The sequence below is a fragment of the Azolla caroliniana genome, unplaced genomic scaffold (genome assembly GCF_043228905.1).
Source record: "Azolla caroliniana isolate FFs.n. ecotype wild unplaced genomic scaffold, voAzoCaro1.0.p SCAF_333, whole genome shotgun sequence".
Taxonomy (NCBI): Eukaryota; Viridiplantae; Streptophyta; class Polypodiopsida; order Salviniales; family Salviniaceae; genus Azolla; species Azolla caroliniana.
In genome coordinates this window covers 9051-31810 of record NW_028230768.1, presented here as the reverse complement: position 1 = coordinate 31810, position 22760 = coordinate 9051, and the positions used below count along the sequence as shown (strand labels likewise).

Here is a 22760-nt window from a genome sequence, read left to right as displayed (position 1 = left end):
AAATCTCACAACCGAAGGGAAAGGGCATGTGATGTATCAAAGTTCATGTACCTTGTATAAAGAGGAAGGTAATACATATTTTCCTCAACGGTAAATACATACATTATGGTCTATACACCTTTGTGAGCAAAAAATAAGATGTATAAAGCCTACAATTTATCTGCATACAAAATAACACTCCAATAGTTCATCAATCTCAAATCCTCATTAGTTTCCTTTGGATGTAGATATACATACAATTCTGCATAATATTTTTTTGAAGACCAAACACCTCTTTTACTGAAAAACATGTTTCCAGCATATAAGCCATATTTTTGCCATAAGCTAATTGGTTTTTTGAATGCATGCTTAAAATTGTTTTCAATTCGCTCGATACCTCTTTTCATTTACTAGTTACCCTTGTTCATCTCGAGTGATCAAGGCCAGTTACATTTCTTATGTTTGTCTTGAGTTTTCAGTCCCTGTACCACTAAAGGTTTGTCTACAAAAAGACGCACACACATTTATAACATAAATATGAATGAAAAAAAGATAAATAGATGTATTTCTTGATCCCATGTCTTCACACATACAAGATCTTTTAGTTGGAACTAACTGAAGGAAACGCATAAAAAATGTAAAACAAACAATGACTATAATCACATTGACATATCAGATAGCACATCTTTTTCATTACAAAATCTTTGGTCATTGTCACTTCGGGTGTGGCTTTATCCTGCAAAAATATCCATCAGGGAACCTCACTTACCTTCAACTAGTACTTCAAGGTGATTTTATTAGATTTAGGGTTTTACAATGCAACTATGGATAGCACAGCATGACCTAACTTGTATGATGGATGATGATGAATCTTTTCATTCCCAAGTTGGTTCTTTGAGACCGAGACTATATGGTTGCCATTTCTCAATACTTTATCGTGCCTTCACTGCAGATGAAGCTCCAGGTGATGATGCTAAACTACTCGAGAAAATCATACAATCATCTTGACAAAAGTTGCACCTTGCACCCCTTATCTTGGTGGATTTTTCAAACCACTAAATAGAGATAAATCTACATAATATAAATAGGATCTATGAACCGAACACTTGAATTGCCGACTTGAAGATCTCAACAAAACTCTGGGAAAGATCAGGCTCATCCATCTTGTAATTTACAATGCACTTCTTTGACGTGAGATTTACTATGCATTCAACCAAGAAATATCTAGAAGTAGTGACTGTGGCGGATTTTTGTGCAAAGAAAAAGAACTTGAAATTTGGTGCTTGGCCACCTGAGGCAATACAATGTATTAACTTGGTTTGCATGTGGCGTAGAAGCGGTTGGGGTCCCGTCAAATTCATCAAAGCTTGAGGAGACAAAGCATATTCCTAAGCAGAAAAATAAAAACAAAAGACACTTCAGAGAAATCTCCCGTTACATTTTAATAGCTTCAAGTTAAAATAGTCTACATTCTTAAAAATATTGACCTGCTTTGGTTTACAGGGTACTTTATTTATCAAATGTGGAATCTTCCATTTTTATTTCTTTTTTAATTTTCTTGATTTAACAACCTAGTAAAGTTACTACACATTCATGGCCTACATATATCACATACTTATAAGTATATCTATATCTATATCTATACCTATACCTATACCTATACCTATATAGGCCATGCGTACCTGAGAAGATGTAATTGGAAGCTGTCTCCATTTCAGTTGAAAGTCTGATGGACTTAGGATCGGCTTCGTAGCAAGAGCAAGTGGAGCGGGAGCTGCAGGTATGCTAGGAACACCCAGCCCAAGAAGGTCATCAATCGCTGAGGAAGAAGACTGTGGAGGAGGTAACATACTGGTAATAACAAGTGAATTCGATAATGGCAGATCGGTTGAAGTGGGAGGTGCATGATAAGCTGAAGAGCCATTGCTTATTATTGCCATTGCTTTAATATCCTCCTTCTCTGAGGCACTCAATAGGAGGTCATTATCATTTGCATCCACATTCTGACCTGGCAACATGGTGTCTGTCGATTCTGTCACCGATGCGGCATCATCTGAGAATTCAAGAGGGCCTCCTCTATGCTCTTTATCTAAGAACATGTATGAAGGCTGCAGATGATAAAAAAATCCAAGAGAAAGATGCTTTAGCAAAAGCAATTCATGCTCCTACTCTGGATCTGTGGGCTTTTGCTAAATATCTGAGATTTCCAAAACATTTTCAAAAACTTGGAAAACAAATAGACAGATGAAAGGTAAATACTACTAAATAGGTGACTGAAATCAAAGATATTTATGATTTATCTCCTTGAGCTTATTCTAATTATTAACTTATCAAAAAAGGATTCCTTTTAACCTAAAATACAAAGTAGGAATCTGAAAATTTGACCTGTTGGTAAACAACTGCAAGACTGTTGAATTCATCAAATATCCGGTCCTTAATTTCACTGCTTTGTGTCTCGGCAAACACAGAAACAGCTTGTTTTGTAGGATTAATAACCCGCTCAGCGGTTTCAACTCCATGTCGTAGAAGCCGATAGTAGAGTAGTCCCCGGTCATGAACATCCTGATTAAAAAAGATAGCAGATGAAAATTTTCCACATTCAGAGACCTATTCAGAAACCCAAAAAGTGAACTTAATATTGACAAATATGTCATGAGACACCAACAATAAAATATAGGCAGAGAGCTTTGCACAAATAATTAATTTGCTTTTTTTTTTTCGTTTCTCATTTCTGGCATCTCTAGATCTCCTATTCACCCTGTTTTTTTGCACTGTACTGTCAAATTGTATAATGGATGGCCACTGAGCATAATTCATAACATTATTAGGGCGTTAATCAAAGGCCTGATATGGCCCATTAGGTATTAGACTAACTAGACATAGATGGCTATGGTTTAGAAACACAAAACTTAAAGTTTGTCGTTTATAATCATGTGAGATTTAGATCTTTATATAACTTAAGCTTGAGGTCTCTCCTCCTTCCTTACTAGTTTTCACTTGTCGTTTTGTGCTCAGTTCATCATTGTTGTGTTCTTTAGCTCCTCAGAAAGCTCTTCTAGAGAGCTTTCTAATGCATGTTTAGACAGTGCATGCTGATACTGTGGTGATAAGTTATGATTGATTGTTTCTGTGGTCCACATTTCTTGGAACTGAAGATTAATTTTCATAAACCTCGCTCAACAACTACAAGGTACATTCTCTTTTACTTGTCTATTCATTAGTAGCAAATGGCTATGGGCCTAGTTTCGGCTTAAACTGAACCGAACCATTAAGCCATGGTTTAACAGTTTGATAAGTTCAATATAATTAAGCAGTTTGGTTTGGTTCAAATATTTTTGGTTTTAGTTTAGTTTCGCTCTAAAACTTGGGTTTATCGGTTTATATGTTTAAATGGTTTGGTTTAATGGTTTAGTTAATGTCTTTCTATTTATTTAATTAATTTAGCTTAAATGGTATGTAATTTATTGTATTTTTTTATTTTTTTAATTAACTTCACTTAAATGCTTATTTAATTTAGTGTATTTTTATTCTAAATTATTAAAATTAATTTGACTTAAATGGTTAGGTTTAAATTTGTGACTAAATGGTTCAGTTCGGTTTCAACTTTTCCCTAAACAGTTTGGTTAGAATGGTTTGGCTTAGCTTTCGTAAAAGGGTTGGTTTAAGTGGCTTGGGAGTTGATAAACAGTTTGGTTTGGTTTTTGTTTTCTAGAAATGGTTGGGTTGGGTTTCACTGCAAAAAAACCAAACCAAACCAATCAGGGCTCATTGCTAGTAGTAAATATTCCAAGAGGTGCAAGAGCTATTGATGATGTAAATTAAAGCCCAAAGAAGGATGTGCATAATCTATCCATTGAAAAAATTGCGACCATGTATATATCTACGCAAGAAACAATTATAAATTTGCAAAGTGAAATACATGCTTGTAAAGAAGGAGAATTAAATCTTCAACATGGAATGGAGATTCAAAATATAACGATGAAAGAGGAACTACATGCAATGAAAAAAATGACTATTCAAATGCAAAATAATTGGATGCCTACAATTGAACAAAAAATGTTAAATCTAGAAGTGGAAAAAGAGATGCTAATGAAGGAAAATGTTGAAATGAAATCTACACTTGAAGCAAAGGAAGATGTGATCATGACAAAGTTAAGTGTTGGGTTCTTGTTTTGAATCACAAAAACTTTTCCACGGTTTAGGGTTATGAGAGTATTTATAGACAAGGGGAGAAAACCTCCTAAAGAGGGAAAAAATGCCCCTGTAGTCTTAAGTGTGGTCACACATCACTGTCCTAAGTGTGTTCACACACATCACTACCAAAATATGTCAACAAAAAGATGTTCTCCTAAGAGAAGCACCAAAAACCACAATACACACAAATCTTGCAATGAATTCTAACACTATAAATGCACAAGTTGCAAAAGAGCAAATTGAAAGAAGAAAGAATAAAGTTGTTATTAGAAGCATGCAAGACAATGAATCAAAGAATACACTTTCTCTAAAAAAGAATATTACAAATTCTTGGAAGATCGTTTTGCAATGGAAGATGGTATTGTATGTGCCACATAGGGTTGGTAAGAAAAGGTTAGAGGAAACATCTTTCCGATATATTGTTTGTACAATCCTAGATAAACACAAAAAAGATATCATTTTAGATAGCAATAGAGTGTATCTCAAGAGTACAAGTTTCTTTATAACGAAGGATTGAACTCCAAAAAAGAAAGAACGTTACAGGAAAGCATATGCATCTAGGAAAGGCATTCAAAATGCATAGCAAATAATGATCCATGGGACTACATATACCTCAATTTTGAAAATTTTGTTTAGATTTGTAGAGGATATTCATGGGATAAGGGATTGGGACTAAGTGATGTAGCATGAGGTGTTGATGTTAAATTTTTGGTCGAAACTTGGGAGCATGATGCAAAATTATGCCTAAGATAGACGACTACCTTATAAATCGATATGGCCTCACTCCTAAGTGAATATTGGACGTACAAGTATAGCATGATGATTATACACAATACCTATGGATAGAGATGAATTTGGGCAAAGAAAGAAAGAAAGATATATTAACGTCTTTTAAGAGGCCAGAATGGCCTATAAGACCAAACAAGAGATTACATCTTAAATGTTGTATCGTCTTTGAGAACAACAAATCACAATAAAATAAATATTACTCGATAAATACAATAGTAAATAAGATAACAAGAGATGGGGGAATTTGTTTTTTGCTACATGTGAGATTCTCATGTTAGATATATTGTAACTTCTGTCTTCAAAAGATCTCTAGCATAGGTCGATCTAGAATGGAGAGGTCTCCGAAGCGAGGGAAGCACCTACGATGGCGGAAGATAATGGCAAAGAGAACCTCTACATAGCCACATTCCTTATAAAGAGTTAAACTACTATAGTAGATTTGGGTTGGAACATGATGATATACTTGCTTTTGAGAAGGTTGGTAAAGTGTTGATTATGAGAGACTTTACGAGTTTGAAAATACCAAAACATAGAGATACCAATTTTGACATATTTTGGTAGTGATGTGTGTGAACACACTTAGGACAGTGATGTGTGAACACACTTAGGATAGTGATGTGTGTGAACACATTTAGGATAGTAATGTGTGAACACACTTAGGACAGTCATGTGTGTGAACACACTTAGGACTACAGGGGCATTTTTTCCCTCTTTAGGAGCTTTTTCCCCCTTTCCATGAAAACTCTCATAACCCTAAAGTGGTGAAGTTTTTTGGGGATTTCAAAATAAGAACCCAACAGTGGTATCAGAGCTACAAAGCGACATTTGAGCAGCAATGTAACGGCTCTCATACGCAATCCGTTTGTGCCATATGTGGTGGCATTTTTCTGCTGTTGAAAGAACAAATTTCTGCATGTTTTCTTCCTCTGCGCAGTTTCAATTGTATGTTTTTTTTCTGCTTCCAAGTCGATTCAATCCTAGAAAAAGCCTCCTTGAGTCTTCCAAGACATTCCCATAACCCTCACAAATCAGATTTGCTTCCCTTTTCTCTTCGCTTGTTCATCTTTCAAGTCAAAGAGGTATGTTATTAGCTTTTATTCATTCAGCAGTCCATTTTTTACATCAAAACGTGTTCAGTCCACCGCCATGGCTGAGAGCAATGATGTATTTCGGATGCTTGCTATTGGGGATAAACTGGATGGAATTACGGCCATGGCTGAGAGCAATGATGTATTTCGGATGCTTGCTGTTGAGGATAAACTGTTGATGCGCCATGTATTAGTAGCAAAGGGGTTGTGGAATGTGGTTCAAGGGGCTGAAAAACGTCCTGTTGTTGAGAACACAAATGCTGATGGTATTGATTCTGTCAAGGATGTTGATCATCCTGCTCATGCCCATGCTATAGTTTCTGTTGTACCAACTACAGAGCAACTTCGTTGGGATGGAAGAGATGCTCAGGCATATGCTTTGATAGCTTTGTCTGTGAAACGTACCATTATTCCCCATATTCGCTCTTGCAAGACAGCAAAGGATGCTTGGGATACTCTTACCACTTTGTACCAAGCAAGAAATGAGGCTCATGTTGCTTATCTCCGAAAACAATTGGAGAGCGAGCACATGAATGAAGGTGATTCTATGGACAGCTTTCTTACAAAAATCAAAGATTTAAAGGAACAATTAATTTCTGCTGATGAAATGATGCCACATAGTTAACTTGTGCAAACCGTTCTAAATGGTCTTCCTGATTCATATCAAAGTTTTGCTTCTACCCTTCGTTTAATGATGAAAGTTAATCCCAATGCCTTGTCATTCGAGGAGCTATTCTCTATTTTGTTACAAGAAGATCAGTCTAGGCAAAATAGGTCTAATATGCGTGTTGTAGATTAAGCTTCCTTAGCTAGTCAGAAGGGCAAAGGTAAATGGAACTCTTCTGCTAGCAAGCAAAGATTTGCTAATAATTCACAAGTGAATGAAAAAAAACAAGAGCAGAAACAAAAACTGTTTTGCAAATATTGTAAAGGAATTGATCATATTATGAAGAACTGTCAAAATTTGGCTGCAAAAGAGGCAAAGAAAAAGGAGGCAGGACTCCTTGTTGCAGAAGTCTCTGCACCAAAAACAGAGTCTACAAATCTTGTGTAGAATGAAGAATGGGCATTTACTACTGTTTGCAGTTTTGACCCATCTTCACTTGAACAATGTATGTCTGTTGTACAATCAGATGTTTGGTACTTCGACAGTGGGGCAACCAAACATATTACCTCGCAGCGCAATTTCTTCACTTCATTGGAGCCTGCCCCTACAGGGAATACTGTCACATGCGCCAACAACTCATCTTATCCAGTTATGGGTGTTGGTAAGATCATTTTGACTACTGCTGATGGTAGTCCTCTCATCTTGTCAGATGCTTTGTTTGTGCCAGGGATTAAGAAAAATCTGTTGTCAGTTTCAGCATTAGCCAAGGTTGGCTTGGTTGTTAAATTTGTTGATGACAGGTGTACAATTCATGATCTTTCCAATGGGGATGTTATTATTGTTTCCTGCATTTTATGTCGTGGGCTGTATAAACTCGTAGATTATGAAAGATCTATAAATGATTCAGCCTGTGCATACAGGATTCTCAAGCTATTTCAGATGCAAAGATTTGGCATGGATGGGTATATCCATTGAAGGCAAAGTCCGAAGTGTTTCTGTGCTTCAAACAATTTCTAGCTTTGGCTGAGAATTTGTCAGCATGTAAAATGGGCACCCTCCGTTTTGATCGAGGGGGGTAGTATATGTCTTCTGAGTTTAATGCATTTCTGGCTGAAGGTGGGATAAAACATCAGTGTACAGTACCGTATACACCTCAACAAAATGGAGTTGCTGAAAGAAATAACAGGTCACTCATGGAAATGGTGAGGTGTATGGTCAAAAGTCAAGCCTTACCACATAGTTTCTGGCTTGAGGCTGTCATGTGTGCAGCATATGTACTCAACAGGTGTCCCACTAAAGCACTGCACTCTCACTCCATATGAAGCTTGGCATGGCCAAAAGCCATGTTTGGCATATGCATTAGTGCCTAAACAACAACGCAAAAAATTGGATGATAAAGCAGTGAAATGTATTTTTGTAGGATACAATTCTGAAAGTAAAGGCTATCGTCTGTACCATCCACAATCTAAATGCATTTTGGTTAGCCGTGATGTTGTTTTTGTGGAGGATGCAATTCAGCCACTTCTTTCATGTATGAAGGAGACATCAGTTAGCTCCAAAGATGTGTATGACACTTTGTTGTCTCTGTTTACAAGTGGACAGTTAAGTGTAGCCTTTGGAAGCTACTCATAATGATGTAGATCATTCCATTTCTAATGCAGATCATTCTATTTCTGATGCAGACTTACATGATGCACTTATTAATGAGAGGGCTGATATAGAGGCAAAGACTTTGCAAGACAGTAAATTGGATTTTCCTTTGTCATAAATGGCTGTTGCAGACTTTGCAAGACAGTAAATTGGACTTTCCTTTGTCATATTGTACTCGTTCAGGTCATCATCGTGCTTTTGCATCAGATTGTTATGCTATGGCTGCCTCTGGTCTTTGCGATGAGAATGAGCCTGTTTCTTTTGATGAAGCACAAAATTCAGAAAATTGGATGGCTGCTATGCAATCAGAATATAATGCTATTATGAAGACTAGTACATGGTCTTTATGTGACTTGCCTCCTGGCAAGAAGGCTATTGGCACTAAGTGGGTATATAAGCTAAAGCGTAAACCAGATGGAACAATTGACAGGTATAAGGCTAGGATTGTTGTGAAAGGTTATGCCCAAGAAAAAGGCATTGATTTTGATGAGACCTTTGCTCCCACCTGCCGTATGACTACTGTTCGTAGCATTTGTGCAATTGTAGCTCATCGTGGTTGGAATGTACATTAGTTGGACATTAAAACAGCATTTCTAAATGGTGATCTTCATGAGGAAGTGTATGTATACCAGCCCCGTGGTTTTGTGCAGAAAGGGCATGAACACAAAGTGTGCAGGTTGAGAAAGGCATTATATGGCTTGAAGCAAGCACCGCGTTCTTGGTATGAAAAGATACATGCCTATTTGATTGCATTTGGGTTTGAGAATAGTCCAACTGAAAGCACCTTATATGTTAAGCGTGCTGATGATGTATTTCTGATCATGGTTGTGTATGTCGATGATATGTTGCTCACTGGTCCCAATGAGAAGTATATTGCTGACTTTATGGCTGATTTGTATGCCTCTTTTGAGATGTCAGATTTGGGGCATTTGAATCATTATTTGGGCATTCAATTCATGCAAGTTGATGGTGGAATAGCTTTGTGACAATCGAAATACATTGCCACATTATTACAACGTTTTGGCCTTGAAGACTGTAAACCTATTGCCACTCCCACGAAGACAGGTTTGATGCCACTCTCATGGAGATGCATTTGATGTTGTTCTCTATCAGCAGGCAGTTGGATGCTTGATTTACTTATGCATAACCCGACCTGACATTCAGTTTTTTGTCTCTCAAATGAGCAGGTTTATACATTGCCCAGGAGTTAAGCATTGGCAGGCAGTTACTTGGGTTGTTTTATCCCAAGGGGGGATCACTACCGCCAGACCTGCATGCTTTTTCTGACTCTGATTGGGCTGGTTGTTATGACACTCGTGTGTCCACAAGTGGTTTTTGCTTCATGCTTGGTAGCTCATGCATATCTTGGTTGAGCAAGAAGCAGCCTACTGTGGCCACTTCTAGTTGTGAGGCTGAGTATAGGGCAGCTTTCACAGCTACAGTTGAGTGTGTGTGGCTCAGACGCCTTTTAGCTGATTTGGGTGTTGGTCAGTCTTCTGCCATCACCATCTTCACTGACAGTCAAAGCGCAATGGCAGTTGCGAGGAACCCTGTGTTCCATGCTCGCACTCAGCACAATGAGGTGCATTATCACTACGACAGGGAAAGGTTCTCCGCTGGAGAGAGCAGTTTGGCTTATGTGCCCACGCAGGAGAACATTGCAGACCTCTTCACAAAGGCTCTGCCTAGGGAGAAGTTTGAAGCTTTCCGCAAAGCTTTAGAAATCCCATTTGTGGATTCATCTCTATCCACATAGCTTGGCACTTGTTTAAGCATGAGTGTCAGCTCCTTGTTCACCGCATCACTCCCAAGGGGGTTTTGTTGACATATTTTGGTAGTGATGTGTGTGAACACACTTAGGACAGTGATGTGTGAACACACTTAGGATAGTGATGTGTGTGAACACATTTAGGACAGTCATGTGTGAACACACTTAGGACAGTCATGTGTGAACACACTTAGGACAGTGATGTGTGTGAACACATTTAGGACAGTAATGTGTGAACACACTTAGGACAGTCATGTGTGTGAACACACTTAGGACTACAGGGGCATTTTTTCCCTCTTTAGGAGGTTTTTCCCCGTCCATAAAAACTCTCATAACCCTAAAGTGGTGAAGTTTTTTGGGGATTCAAAATAAGAACCCAACAACCAAAAGAAAATATAAGTGGATTCTGGTCTATTACATGACTCAAAATATTGTATTGTGACGATTATGGAAGAATTCTTATACATATGCTTGACTGCACAAACTTGATCGTTGTAAATGGTTTAATGTTACAAAGGCTATATACACATGAGGGAGTGGCTCCGATGGCTGAGAACATTGGAAAGACCTTGTAATACATGCATTGAAGATGTCAATAAGGGAGCAAAAAAGATGGTTATTGGGGAAGCAACTAATGTAAGTGTCATTAAAACTAAGCTTTTAAAATGGACAATGCCATGCAAACACCATTGGATAATGACCATTATAAATCAAGTTATAAACAAGGCTTGATGGTTAGGTCATGAATTCGATTAAGCCAACTTTTAAAGCAAGAGATAAGAATCACGTATCAAATTGTCGCACAATCATGGAACAAAAGGTAAGTGCACGGGCTTAAAGTCAAAACAAACGAGCACTTGGGCAAGCGGGCTTTAGACCAAAACACTCCACCGTAGATCATTTGGTTACATTAAGCATAATGAAGAATCAAGTATATCAAATTGTCGCACAATCATGGTGGGCACTAAATTGTATAGCACTATCATGGAGCAAACGATAAGTGCATGGGCTAAAAGTCAAAACAAATGAGCACTTTGGCAAGCAAGATTTAGACCAAAACACTCCACGGTAGATCATTTGATTGCATTAAGCATATTTATGGAAGAAGGTTAGCTACAAGGAAAACGCTCTATTGTTGTTTTGTTGATTTTTTTAAAATTTTGATATAGTACCACAAAGTGAGCTTTGGAATAGAATGCTAGAAATGGGCATGCCATTAGTATCAAGTTGCTATTGCACGATTATATGAACAAGTTAGATGCCAACTAAAAATAGAGAATGAATCCTCAAAATACTTCTTAAGTAACATGGGAGTTAAGCAAGGATGTCCACTATCTGTCATGAACGAATTAACATCATGGCCTGGACCCAACCATTAAGATATCCTATTGTCATATGAGATGATAAAAGCTACTTTTTGTAATATATTGATTATTGTAAAAACTCTAGAACATTCCAAAACGTTCTAGAATATCCTAGAACATCTTGGAATATTCTAGGTCTAGAACATTATAGAACATTATAGAAATCTCTAGGCTATTCTATAGGAACCTATAAATAGAGACATACAGGTCTTCTCAAATCAATTCGAATGAACACTGGTCTTTAGCTCTCATCACCTATCTTGTATCCGGTTCCTCTTGTGCTCATCCTATCTTAATACACCCATTCTTCTCTTATCATTTTGTTCCTTTCTTCTTCTGTTCTTTGGCCTCTTAAAAGACATTAATATATCTTTCTTTCTTTCTTTCTTTCTTTCTTTCTTTCTTTCTTTCTTTATATCCTTCTTCCATCACTCTATCTTTTTCTCTGTTCGACACTATCATCTATAGTCCTTGGTTTATGTATTGATAAATTGGAAGTGGTGAATAAGGTTGCAAGAGAAGAAGGATTAGATGCTCCAAAATATATGCAACAAGTTATCTTATTGTTTTATATGCAAATGACGTGGTTATCTTTTCATATGATGTTGATGGCCAAAACTGTAAATGCGGATAAAACAAAAATGATGGCAGTGCAAACCATCCAACCTCACCAATACTCTATGCTTATATATAAGGGAGAGCATGTACAATTTGTACAAAGCTTTAAGTACCCTGGTATCGATGTACCTACCACAAACAAATGGAGTGTCTGCTTTGAGTCTAGACTTAGTTGGAAAAGTTATTATATGTTGGAAAATCAATAAAACCAAAGTGATGGATGGGAAGTGAAACTGATGTTATTTAATGTCATGGTAACAAAACTTTTGCTTTATGGCGTAGAAGTGTAGGGTGGCACTATCCCTCTTAATACATGAACTGAGATTAAGACGATTCAAAAGATGTTTTTGACAAGAACACTAGGAGTAAATCCACCACCTCCTATCAGGTTATGCTCTTGGAAACAAGTGTTTGACCTATAGAGATATTGACACCACAGAGAGTATATAGATGCATTACAAAAGTCATGAATATGCCAAAGTATAGATACCACATCTTGCTTGGAAGAGCAAAATTTTCTCATTTGGTTGGGTAGTTGACATCAAAAAATGGTTCAAAAGATGGGGTGTGGAAGATCTCTTAAAGCTTTCAAGTGATTCAATGAACTATGTAGTTATTGAGGAAAAATAAATGGAACCACTAAGGAAGACATGGAAAGACACCAAAAAGGGCAAAATTAGAATGTCGGGTTCAATTTAAGGCAAGAAGGTCTAGTGATTGTATTTAACCTTGTCATTACTAACATGAGTATTAATTCTCATAGAGCCCTAATACTCCTTCGCACTCATTCACACAAGCTAGGTATTGACGTGCATTATGGCATGAAAATCCGCCAAATTTAAAGGTGTGTAACGTGTAAGGAAGGGGTAATAGAGGAATAGTATCATTTGCTTTTAAATGCTCTACATATGGTGCAATTCGTGAAAGCTATTATGACATTAAGATGCAGTGATGACTTGAGTACCACATTAAAGAGAACGACAAGAAGGTTGAGCTAATATATGTATGCCTTATTCACACATCAAGACTTTATGCTTCGAAGTATGAATATCCCTGCTTAGGAAGGAGACACATCAAGAAAACTTGAGTACTTAGGTCCCATGGGTCAATATTGGCCTCTCTATGGACGCTGAAAATGATCTAATCTAATCTTAGTATGGGTAACAATCTATGGCTTGAAATTATCTGATATGTGCACACTCATACGAAGGTACAAACCCAAGGTTTTACATCTAACATAGATAAAAACAAGGTTTAAATAATGAGAACCAAAGAAGATCAATGACATTCAAGGAATGATGAGTAAAGAATAGGTTGTACATGCATATGTGGCTTAGTATGGAGCCAACTAGAAAACATAGAAAAGTGAACCCACTCACCTGATTAACATCAGATAAAGCAGCTGCAAGTGCTGATCCTAGGATCTTCTGTGTCTCTGGTGCCCTTTTAAAAAAGCATTTTGCAACAGCTGTAAGTAGCTCCAGACGAACCTAGCATAAAAGCACATTGATGAATTCAAAGCATTAGTGTGTCATTCATGTCGTATGTAGGACGAAAAAGGTTACTTGGTTTCAGCACTAAAGAAACTGACTCAAAAAGTAACCTAATTTAACAACAGTATGTGGAGAGAGAAAACACTCTAATAAAGGCTACATTAACCCATAAAGTAAAGAAAAATAAGGTTCTTAAGATGTTGATGTCAAGGATTTACAAAACTTGTAAAGACAAACAATAATATAAAATAGTAAAGATAAGTTTACCTCTGGTGAATCCTCATCAGCCCAATTCTCAACAAAACCCTCAATAACATATGGTGCATCTGGCATATCAGATGCATATTCACCTAGCATCCAAAGTAAAGCTGCTTTAGCTTTTGCCTCCTGTACATGCTTACTGCTGACATTGCCTACAACAGCAATGCAATCATGACTCCACTGCGGATATTTCCTCAACAAATCTTTCACCAGCACCTGCAATACACAGTTACATCAAAGAACCATGAATGATGACAAGAGACAGACCTACATCATTCATATACCAAATATAGTGGCATATGCAGATGAATAAATATTTAATTCAGTTCCCTCAAACATATGTTCATTGTTAATTCTCAAAAACCGAGAACAAGAAAGATAGATACACAGCTGGATCTAATGCAACTCTTTTATAGCCTTTACGTGACAAATACCTGATCTCCACTTCACAATTACTATTTTTTGTGTCAGTGTCTCTTATGTTTTTACTATAGAGTGAGGGAAATCAACACAGATCTTTTTCATTCATGTTATAATTTTTTTCTAAAGGTTGTGCAATATCTTATTAATTTAGGACGTGCCCTAGGCTAGAAAAAGAACACAAACAAAGACTAAGTGCCTCAAGATCCATTTTCTTGCAATGAATTGGGTGTGGTTCTGACTTTTTTAGTATTCTTGTAGATTCTTTTACCACATTAATTATACATAAGTCAGATGTAGATATATCTAAAGGTTGTGCAATATCTTATTAATTTAGGATGTGCCCTAGGCTAGAAAATGAACACAAACAAAGACTAAATGCCTCAAAATTCATTTTCTTGCAATGAATTGGTGTGGTTCTGACATTATTAGTATTCTTGTAGATTCTTTTACCACATTAATTATGCATAAGCCAGATGTAGATATGATTCTCTAGATTTAAAACACTTGAATTTGGTATCAAGATTTGTTTAGAAGTATATAATTGAATGCAAAATATCATTTCAAAGCCCTATTTGCCAGGAAATCCAAAACAAGTATTCCCAACGTACCAATGTTTCTGCAGTAACATGGTCCTTCTCCATTTCAAAGAATTGAAGCAGCCTGTCTACAATAGCATTGACATCATATTGCTGTAAAGCGATCTTTCCAACTGCTCTTATAGACTCACGAGCAATAGCAATGTCAATGTTTGCTGCATACTCGCTGAGCTCAGTCACTGCAAAGTCACAAACGAGCAAATAATCTACACTTTAGAGTTTAGAATCTGCAATCATCATTCTACATTACAAGATATATATAACCATAAATCTATTGGACCAGATTAGAAGAAATTCCACAATAAACAAAACATAATGAAAGACAATAAAATAAACACACGCATGTTAAAACATTTTCCCACTTTATTACTATCATATAAAAGTACAAAAGACTAACGTACTAAGCTCATCACAACACCCTCCACTTAGACAAAACGAATTTATGCAAATCCAAAGCGAGAGACAAACAATACAACAATGAACAACTTGGCTAGCATTGTGAATGCTTTCATAAGTTTCAGCGGCGGGCACCTCACGAGAATTTTCCCTAGGTATAAATTTTTGACTAATCAAGCATATCTATGCAATTATTATGGGCACATGAGCATAGGCAGCAGAGTGAGTGAGTCATGGGTAAAGGTGTAACACTTCAAGAGTAAGTCTAAAAAGAATTGGTTGCATCTGCATCGTCTAGGAAAAGCTCCAAATGATAATGTGCATACTGAGGCAATCCATAAAAAACCTAATTCAATAGCTACCAATTTCATATGTGTCCATAACAAGGAAATCCGGAGGACGATACCAATTTCATATGTGTTGCTTTCATTTGCAACTGCAGTGAGCATCTCTAACTTCAGCTTCTTTATATACGAGGGATCACTGTATCGACAGTAAAAATGTTTATAGTCCGATGAGAACAGAATAGGTGCTCGCATCACAAGTAAGTGGAGATGACACAAGACCGCATAAGACTGTTCTGAGCTTCCCGAACTGATTAAAGTCATCAGTGGAGCTTTAATTCTCTCGTAGACCTGGACAAAGGTGAAAAGAACCATGAAATGAGCATGAGGTTTCCCCACAAAAACACCATACAAACATCTTTGACAGAATAAACATGAGTGTAATAGTTTAAAATATACTCAAAATGTTCAGATAAAGGCAAATTTTGCCTCTATGCAAAGAAAAAATAAGTGGATGCTTTAACATTTCAACTGCAAAGCAAAACATATACCACGTTGTTCCTCACTAACACCTCTCATGAATATAACATTCACAAAGCCTAAAATATACCTTTGTAGACCATTACATTTTTGGCTTCAGATATTTAGAGAAGAAAACAAGAAAGAAAGGAAAGATATACTAGCTTCGTGTGAGGGCATTCTAGACATGGTTGAAAATACTATTGTATATTGTATACGAGAACTATAACAGAATATACAAATGCATCTTCTATTTCTGCTATTGGATCTAATTTGAGCCAAATCAACCCTGTTCTGTATAGATGGGATCCTCTACAATGGAAAGAAGTTAAGTTTCCTAATCAAATGAAAATACAAAAATAAATGAGAATCCTACTCTATAATAGAGATTAGACAGAAAATGCTATCCCTAAACAAAAGCAAATCAGATGTCCACATGTCTACAAAGTCATAAATCCCCATAATACACAAACATTGATGTCTGAAGAGCAAGTAAAAATCTTGAGTGTAGAATCCACCAACATGAATGAAGCGCAGGCCATTTTTTCATTCTATTTTTCCTTCTTCGCTAGGAAAAAGATACCTACGATGGACAGTTTATTTCAATGTAAATGAATGTAAATATCTAATCATATATTACTAGATCTCCCAAGCTTAATTTTGTGAAAAAGGAACAGAAATTTGAACCTGAAGGCAGTGAAGTTTATCATGCATGGTACGTACATTGCTCAGGACAAATCAAAAAATTCTTCAGCGTCATTATTATATGGAAAAGCAACATTCTTTTACCTGTTGATGAACATCAGCCATGGACATGGTCAAGTTTAGAAAAACTTTGATAGTTGCCAGCACAACTGCACTGTTTGCATGTTGCAATCTATCCTCAAGCAAATTCATGATATCAAATGTCTCATTTGGCTCTGCTGGTAGATACTTGGCTACAAGTTCAAGAACAAGACATTGTGCCCATTCATTGAAATCTTTGATCCTGTTCTTTAAAAAATCTCAAATCAACATTAATCGCCCACAAAATTTCACTATATATTCCAGAAAATAATTACTTTTTTTAATGATTGGAAATACATATACTGTATATGATAGTGCAATACTGCAAGATAGTATCATGTTAATGTTTAATTATAATCCTTATAATTTTTTAACTTAAGAGAAGTCAGTTCAGTCAAGGTATTTGGCAATAACTTACTACAAATCTGTGTAATGAAACAAATATGTGTTTTGTCGTAAATGAAATTGTTTCAGAGAAATGGTGTAGTGGTTCCTTTTTTCCAAGAAAACTAAGCTTTTCTTATTTGCAACTAGTTTCCAAGACTTTTATCCACTTGGGCTTTCTTTATCTTCTCTAAAGCTATAGTTTTCTACCTTGGCAATTTCATTGAATATGATCTACAATTCTTCATACATCTCTTCTGCTATCTGACGCTAACACTGTCTCTGCTTACATGTACAAAGACCATAAATTAATTAAGTCAATGTGAGTAGAGGGATATAATCTGATTTTATTCGTCACTTTTCCTAACCTGTTTAAAAGATAATAGATAATAGGTTTAGCCATCAAAAAATCCTTTTCAAGTCCCACTTCTTCAATGTTGTTTCCCTCTTGAGTCAGAATTTCTTGAAGAGCGCACAAACAATTTGCAACCACCTGGTAAGAGAAGTAACAATGATTAACTTCACAGAAATAAATAAAGATTGTCTTATATCCCATTTGTAATATGGACTCACCACACTCAGCAGATTAGTCGCACTAAGATAGAATACATAACTTCATTTACCATATAACTTCAGAATTATATTTTTTTATCAAATGGTGAGCAATCTACAATTAAAATGTAAATGCAGTGTCATTTACAAAAGACTGGTTCTCATCCCCGTATCCAAAAGCTTTTGGACTTCAAACAATATCAGTTAAAATATTCTAAAAACAAAAAGAATCTCAATGAGGAAATAATGATTCTAACTATCATATCAGAAAAATAAAGAAGTCTATCTATTTTACTCTCAAAGAAGCCACGAATTCCAGTTCACCCCTCGATCACTGTAAACTCAACTAATCATAAGCTTTTGGACAAGTTGACTCCATGCAAAATCATGATTTGTAATATTAACTACCTGATCATCCTTCATTTTGGATAAAATAATGATTCTCACTGCAACACAGTTTACAAGAGTTTTAATATATAACGGAATTTTGCATGATACCAAGGTAATCTTAGGAAAATCAAACTTAGACGCTGTTGGTTTGCGCTATGAATATATGCCAATAGGGATTCTCTAATTATTAGCTGCATATTTGGTAATCTAGCTGTTAGCCATCTGGCAGGCTGTTGTAAACTAGCCGAGTATGTAACCGATCACCTATAAATATAAAGGGACCTGGTATAAACTACAGTGAACTAATTATTAATATTAGTAATAGAGGATAGAACTCATAATTGGCCTCATTAAAGATGATGACCTCAAAAAATAGCATAAATTAGTCAGTGGCGTCTGAAGGGTTTGAAGACCCGAATAAACATTGAATACAATATGGTCAAATAGCGTGGGTGATGGATGCATGATCTCACCCGATCACCCAATTCTATAAAAAGCACAAGCAATCACTCAGTTCTAGATAAAATAGTAGCAGAAATAGGAGAACACATAAGATTAGGAGAGTAAGGTGTATACAGAGAATACTGTAATTAGTGTTTATCCTTATTATAAGCTTCTTTTGAATAACCCTACTGATTTTAAGTGTGTCTTTCGGTTCATTAATTAACATCCCAGAGAGGGAGTCCTCTGTCAGCCACCACAATGCCTGACTGCATCTGATCACATTTGATTGCCTCATAAATCCCCTACCTAACCAACTAAGCCCCTTAGAAGACAGGACTAACCATTCCCCATGGTGGAACTCCTTAGTTTGCTAGCTTTTCCTGTAGACGACTAAATCTGGCCCTTACTATAACTACACTAAAGCTGGGTGACTTGAAGTAGAGACCAAACCTGATGACTTCACATCCACAACCACTACCAACACTAGCCACTATTAAAAGTTCAGACCAAGGACAACAAGAGTTAGAAGACTTTCCTCACAAAGTAATCTCTATGTTAGCCAAAACCATTGAATCCATGTAGCATTTCATCCAAATGGAAATATATGCCAAAACCCATGTGCATTGCTTTCAATAGGCAATATACCTATGCCACTTACTATTCATTCGAAACAAGATTTAGAAGACTTCCCCACCCCCAAAGTAATCTCTATGTTCGCCAAAACCATTGGATCCATGTAGCATTTCATCCACATGGAGATATATGCCAAAACACATGTGCATTGCTTTCAATAGGCAATCTAGCTATGCCATTTACTATTCATTCGATCATAGGTCCCAAGAAAAAGATTATTTGATTTTGATGACTTGGCCAATTCAAATTGAAGTTTTCCAAAACTCCTGTAGTTGTTAACATATCATTCAGTAACAAATGGATGAATCCATTATTTCCATATGGTTGTGTTAACAAAAACTTGTGCATAAAGAAGAATCAACCTCACCCATGGAATAGATATTCAATTACATTTCACCTACCCTCTCAGGATGGGCACTCTCTAAAAATATGTTTACAGCTAAGCATTGTTTGCATTCTCTTCTGTAATAAGTATGTGTGTGAGATAAAAAGGACATGTAATGCTTCTCTAGTCATGTGCCCAAAATAGAAACACCTATATATGTAGTTTATCCACTATCAATTTTGCAACGTGGGCTATATCCCAAGGTCGATGAACATTCAACTTCATTTTGATTGTACATCACCTTCATTCTCAAAAGCCATGCCCACAAACTTCATTGGTAATAATGGCAGCAATTGAAAAATTGAACATTTATTAATGTAATCTTCCAATTTGCATAGCACATAAATGATGGTCATTCCTCTTTATAATGAGAGAAGCAGATGGGACGCCGAAAACTGGCCGTCCCTTGTTGCTATCATCATAACAACCTTTTATATATATTTATAACCACAATAACCATTTTTATAGTATTTTATAAATGATATAAACTGTGCATAGCTTTAGAACTAGGAAATAAGGACCTATCACTTCAATTTGTCAATGATTTAAACAGTGAAAAACTCTGAGATACCCCTCAGTTTCTCTTTATTCCAAATGCCCCTATGTTTTGTTCATTCCCCAAACACCCTTGTTCAACCACAGAAAGAGAGGGAAAAGGATGAATTGATCATATAATTGCTCACAATAACACACATTTAGAAAAAAGGAGATGAACTAAGCACATAATTGCTATTTCGGGGGTTGATATGAACATTTGGGAATAATGAAAAGTCAGGAGGGGCGTTTGGAGAAGTAAAAAAAAAATCTGAGAGTGTTTCAGAGGCTTTCCCTCAAAAGAAACAGAAAAAGCATTTATCAGAATAGATGATGCTCACCTGAGAATCGACATCACGAAGCATTAGCTCTTTCAAAGTGGCCGGAAAGTCATTGTCAGTGCATGCACTCGGGGCAATATTATATAGCTTTAAGACTCCCAAGGCAGCTACAGTTCTGACATATCCATGGCTATCTGTAAGGCCTGATTTTAGAGGTCCGACCAAATACTCTACCAAATTCTTCACTCTCAAAGAGCAAAGACTCCTCAATGCAAGACCCCTTATCATAGGATACTCATCTTGGCAATCCTTTTGAAGGAAATTGATGGTGAGGAGAGCTAAATCTGGATGGACTCTTGCATAATTGCCGACATAAAGATAACACATTTTCTTCAATACAACATCAGAAGTAGCTGAACACATGACCATTTCACTGAATAAGGGTGAAACATCGATGCCGATGGTCATATAAGAGATGACTTTCTTGTAAAGTTCTCTCTTTACATCTTCTACACCAGGAGCTCGGCTTCCAGCTAATTGACGAAGTTGAGATTTGAGTTCTGAAATCTCTCCTTTCCTGTTCATGATTTGGCCTGAATCATTACTTCACATACATTGCTCGGAAGAAACATAAATGGGAAACAATATAGCCTACAGAGTATACATGAGTTATAGAAATCAATTTTTACTCACAAAATTCATCAATTTTGATATTATAAGGAAAACAGGGAAAACAATAAATCACATAATGTGATTTCTCACAGGAAAAAAGGAACACATGTATTACACGTCAGATTTTAGAGAAAAAAGAGGAACAAAACACATTACACATCCGATTTGGAGGCAATAATGAACATGAAAACAATAATCGATATAGCACCCATCAGCTAAAAGCAAAATTTGAGCAAGAGATAAGCAGCCTACATATTAGCTACCAGAGTTATATTGCATATATTGACCATCAAGATTAGATGGAAAAGACTAAAAAAGAACCTCCCAAACTACCCATTTGACGGAGAAATATTGAACATGAAAACAACATCATACATTCCCCATCAGATTAAAAGGTATGGAAAAGAAACCCATAAATAATCCATCAGATTTAAAGCCAAATTCTGAACCGCAAAAAACAATTTACATATCACCCATCAGAACTAGATGAGGGAAATTGAGGGGGGGAAGGGGGGAACACAACCCACAAACTGACCACTATCCATCAAATTTAACGGCAAGATGCAAATGAGATTGATCGATTTCAATTTGTTAGAAGGACACTAGAAGGTCCCCAGTTACCCTGATGGAGTCGAAGACGAAGAAGAGGAAGAAGATCGATGCGAAGCGTTCTGAGGCATGATTATTTCGTCGACAAGGAGCAGAGAAGCTCAGGGGATGGAGAAATCTCTGCTACGCACACAAGATCATGAACAGAGAGGCGATTTAATCGTGGGTTCTCCCTCGCTAGTAAGGTACAGATCTGGGGGGGGGGAGAGAGAGAGAGAGAGAGAGAGAGAGAGAGAGTGTGTGTGTGTGTGTGTGTGTGTGTGTAGCCAATACCCTCAGGTATTTTAAATAATTATGGAAATACCCCTCTCTTTTTCTTTTTAAAATGGGGCCCTTCTATTTCACACATCTTTGTTAGACCATATTACTCTCTCTCTCTCTCTCTCTCTCTCTCTCTCTCTCTCTCTCTCTTTGGTGAAAACACACAATTATATTAATAAATGTGTATAAGAAACACTACTTACAATGAGTGTGACCATGAAGTATGGTCACCCACTAACTACACTACACTACATGGGTAGTGGAACATGTTGAATTGCCAATAGGCAAGACGAATACTCCACTGAGGAAAGGATTTCCACTTGCTCCAATAAAGAAAATCGCCACATTAGTACTCCCTTCAACTTTCGTAGATATGCTTTCACTCCATGTCTACCATCGAATACAAAAACGTTGCGCATGTTCCAATTATGACGCAATCCCCAATATCTAAAAAATAGAAAAACGATCTCCATCTCTGATTTTGGGTCAACCTATGTAAATTGTGCAAACACCCACTGTCTAGGTGTCAAATAACACCATGATAAAACTTGCCAAATTTGAGAAATGTAACTCCAAATCTAACAAGCAATCGAACATTGTATAAACCGATGAGTACTATCTTCCATTTGAACAATGCAAAATAAGCAATTACCAGTTGCTAGTCCACGAGAGTTTAAAACTAATCCTAGAGGCAACCCTCCAAATGAAGACCTTTGCTACAAGTGGCAACTTAGAATGCCAACTACATTTTATGATCTACCACCACCATGATCAGATTTGTATATTTTTCATTCTTCTTC

The 22760-nt window shown here is 36.6% G+C and overlaps 1 protein-coding gene across 1 annotated transcript; it reads right to left on the bottom strand.

Annotated features, from left to right (window-relative positions):
- Window positions 1-643: 643 nt before the first annotated feature.
- Window positions 644-21921, bottom strand: LOC147848520 (beta-adaptin-like protein A). Its single transcript, XM_087338375.1, has 11 exons — window positions 21712-21921; window positions 20479-20995; window positions 17568-17692; window positions 16819-17017; window positions 15633-15861; window positions 14843-15009; window positions 13818-14027; window positions 13437-13547; window positions 2365-2541; window positions 1662-2087; window positions 644-1367 (listed from the first exon to the last, which is right to left on the bottom strand). The coding sequence occupies exons 1-11, from the start codon at window positions 21768-21770 to the stop codon at window positions 1071-1073; spliced, it is 2517 nt and encodes an 838-aa protein (XP_087194501.1). The 5' UTR covers window positions 21771-21921; the 3' UTR covers window positions 644-1070.
- Between the last annotated feature and the right edge of the window lie 839 nt (window positions 21922-22760).

What these genes read in the sequence shown, in the direction of transcription:
- LOC147848520 (XM_087338375.1), bottom strand. Translation starts at nt 21,770, where the DNA reads ATGCCTCAGAACGCTTCGCATCGATCTTCTTCCTCTTCTTCGTCTTCG. An exon ending in TTCGTGATGTCGATTCTCAG is followed by an intron (nt 17,693 to 20,478) that starts GTGAGCATCATC and finishes TTCTCTTACCAG; the next exon opens with GTGGTTGCAAATTGTTTGTG. An exon ending in CTGATGAGGATTCACCAGAG is followed by an intron (nt 13,548 to 13,817) that starts GTAAACTTATCT and finishes CTTTTATGCTAG; the next exon opens with GTTCGTCTGGAGCTACTTAC.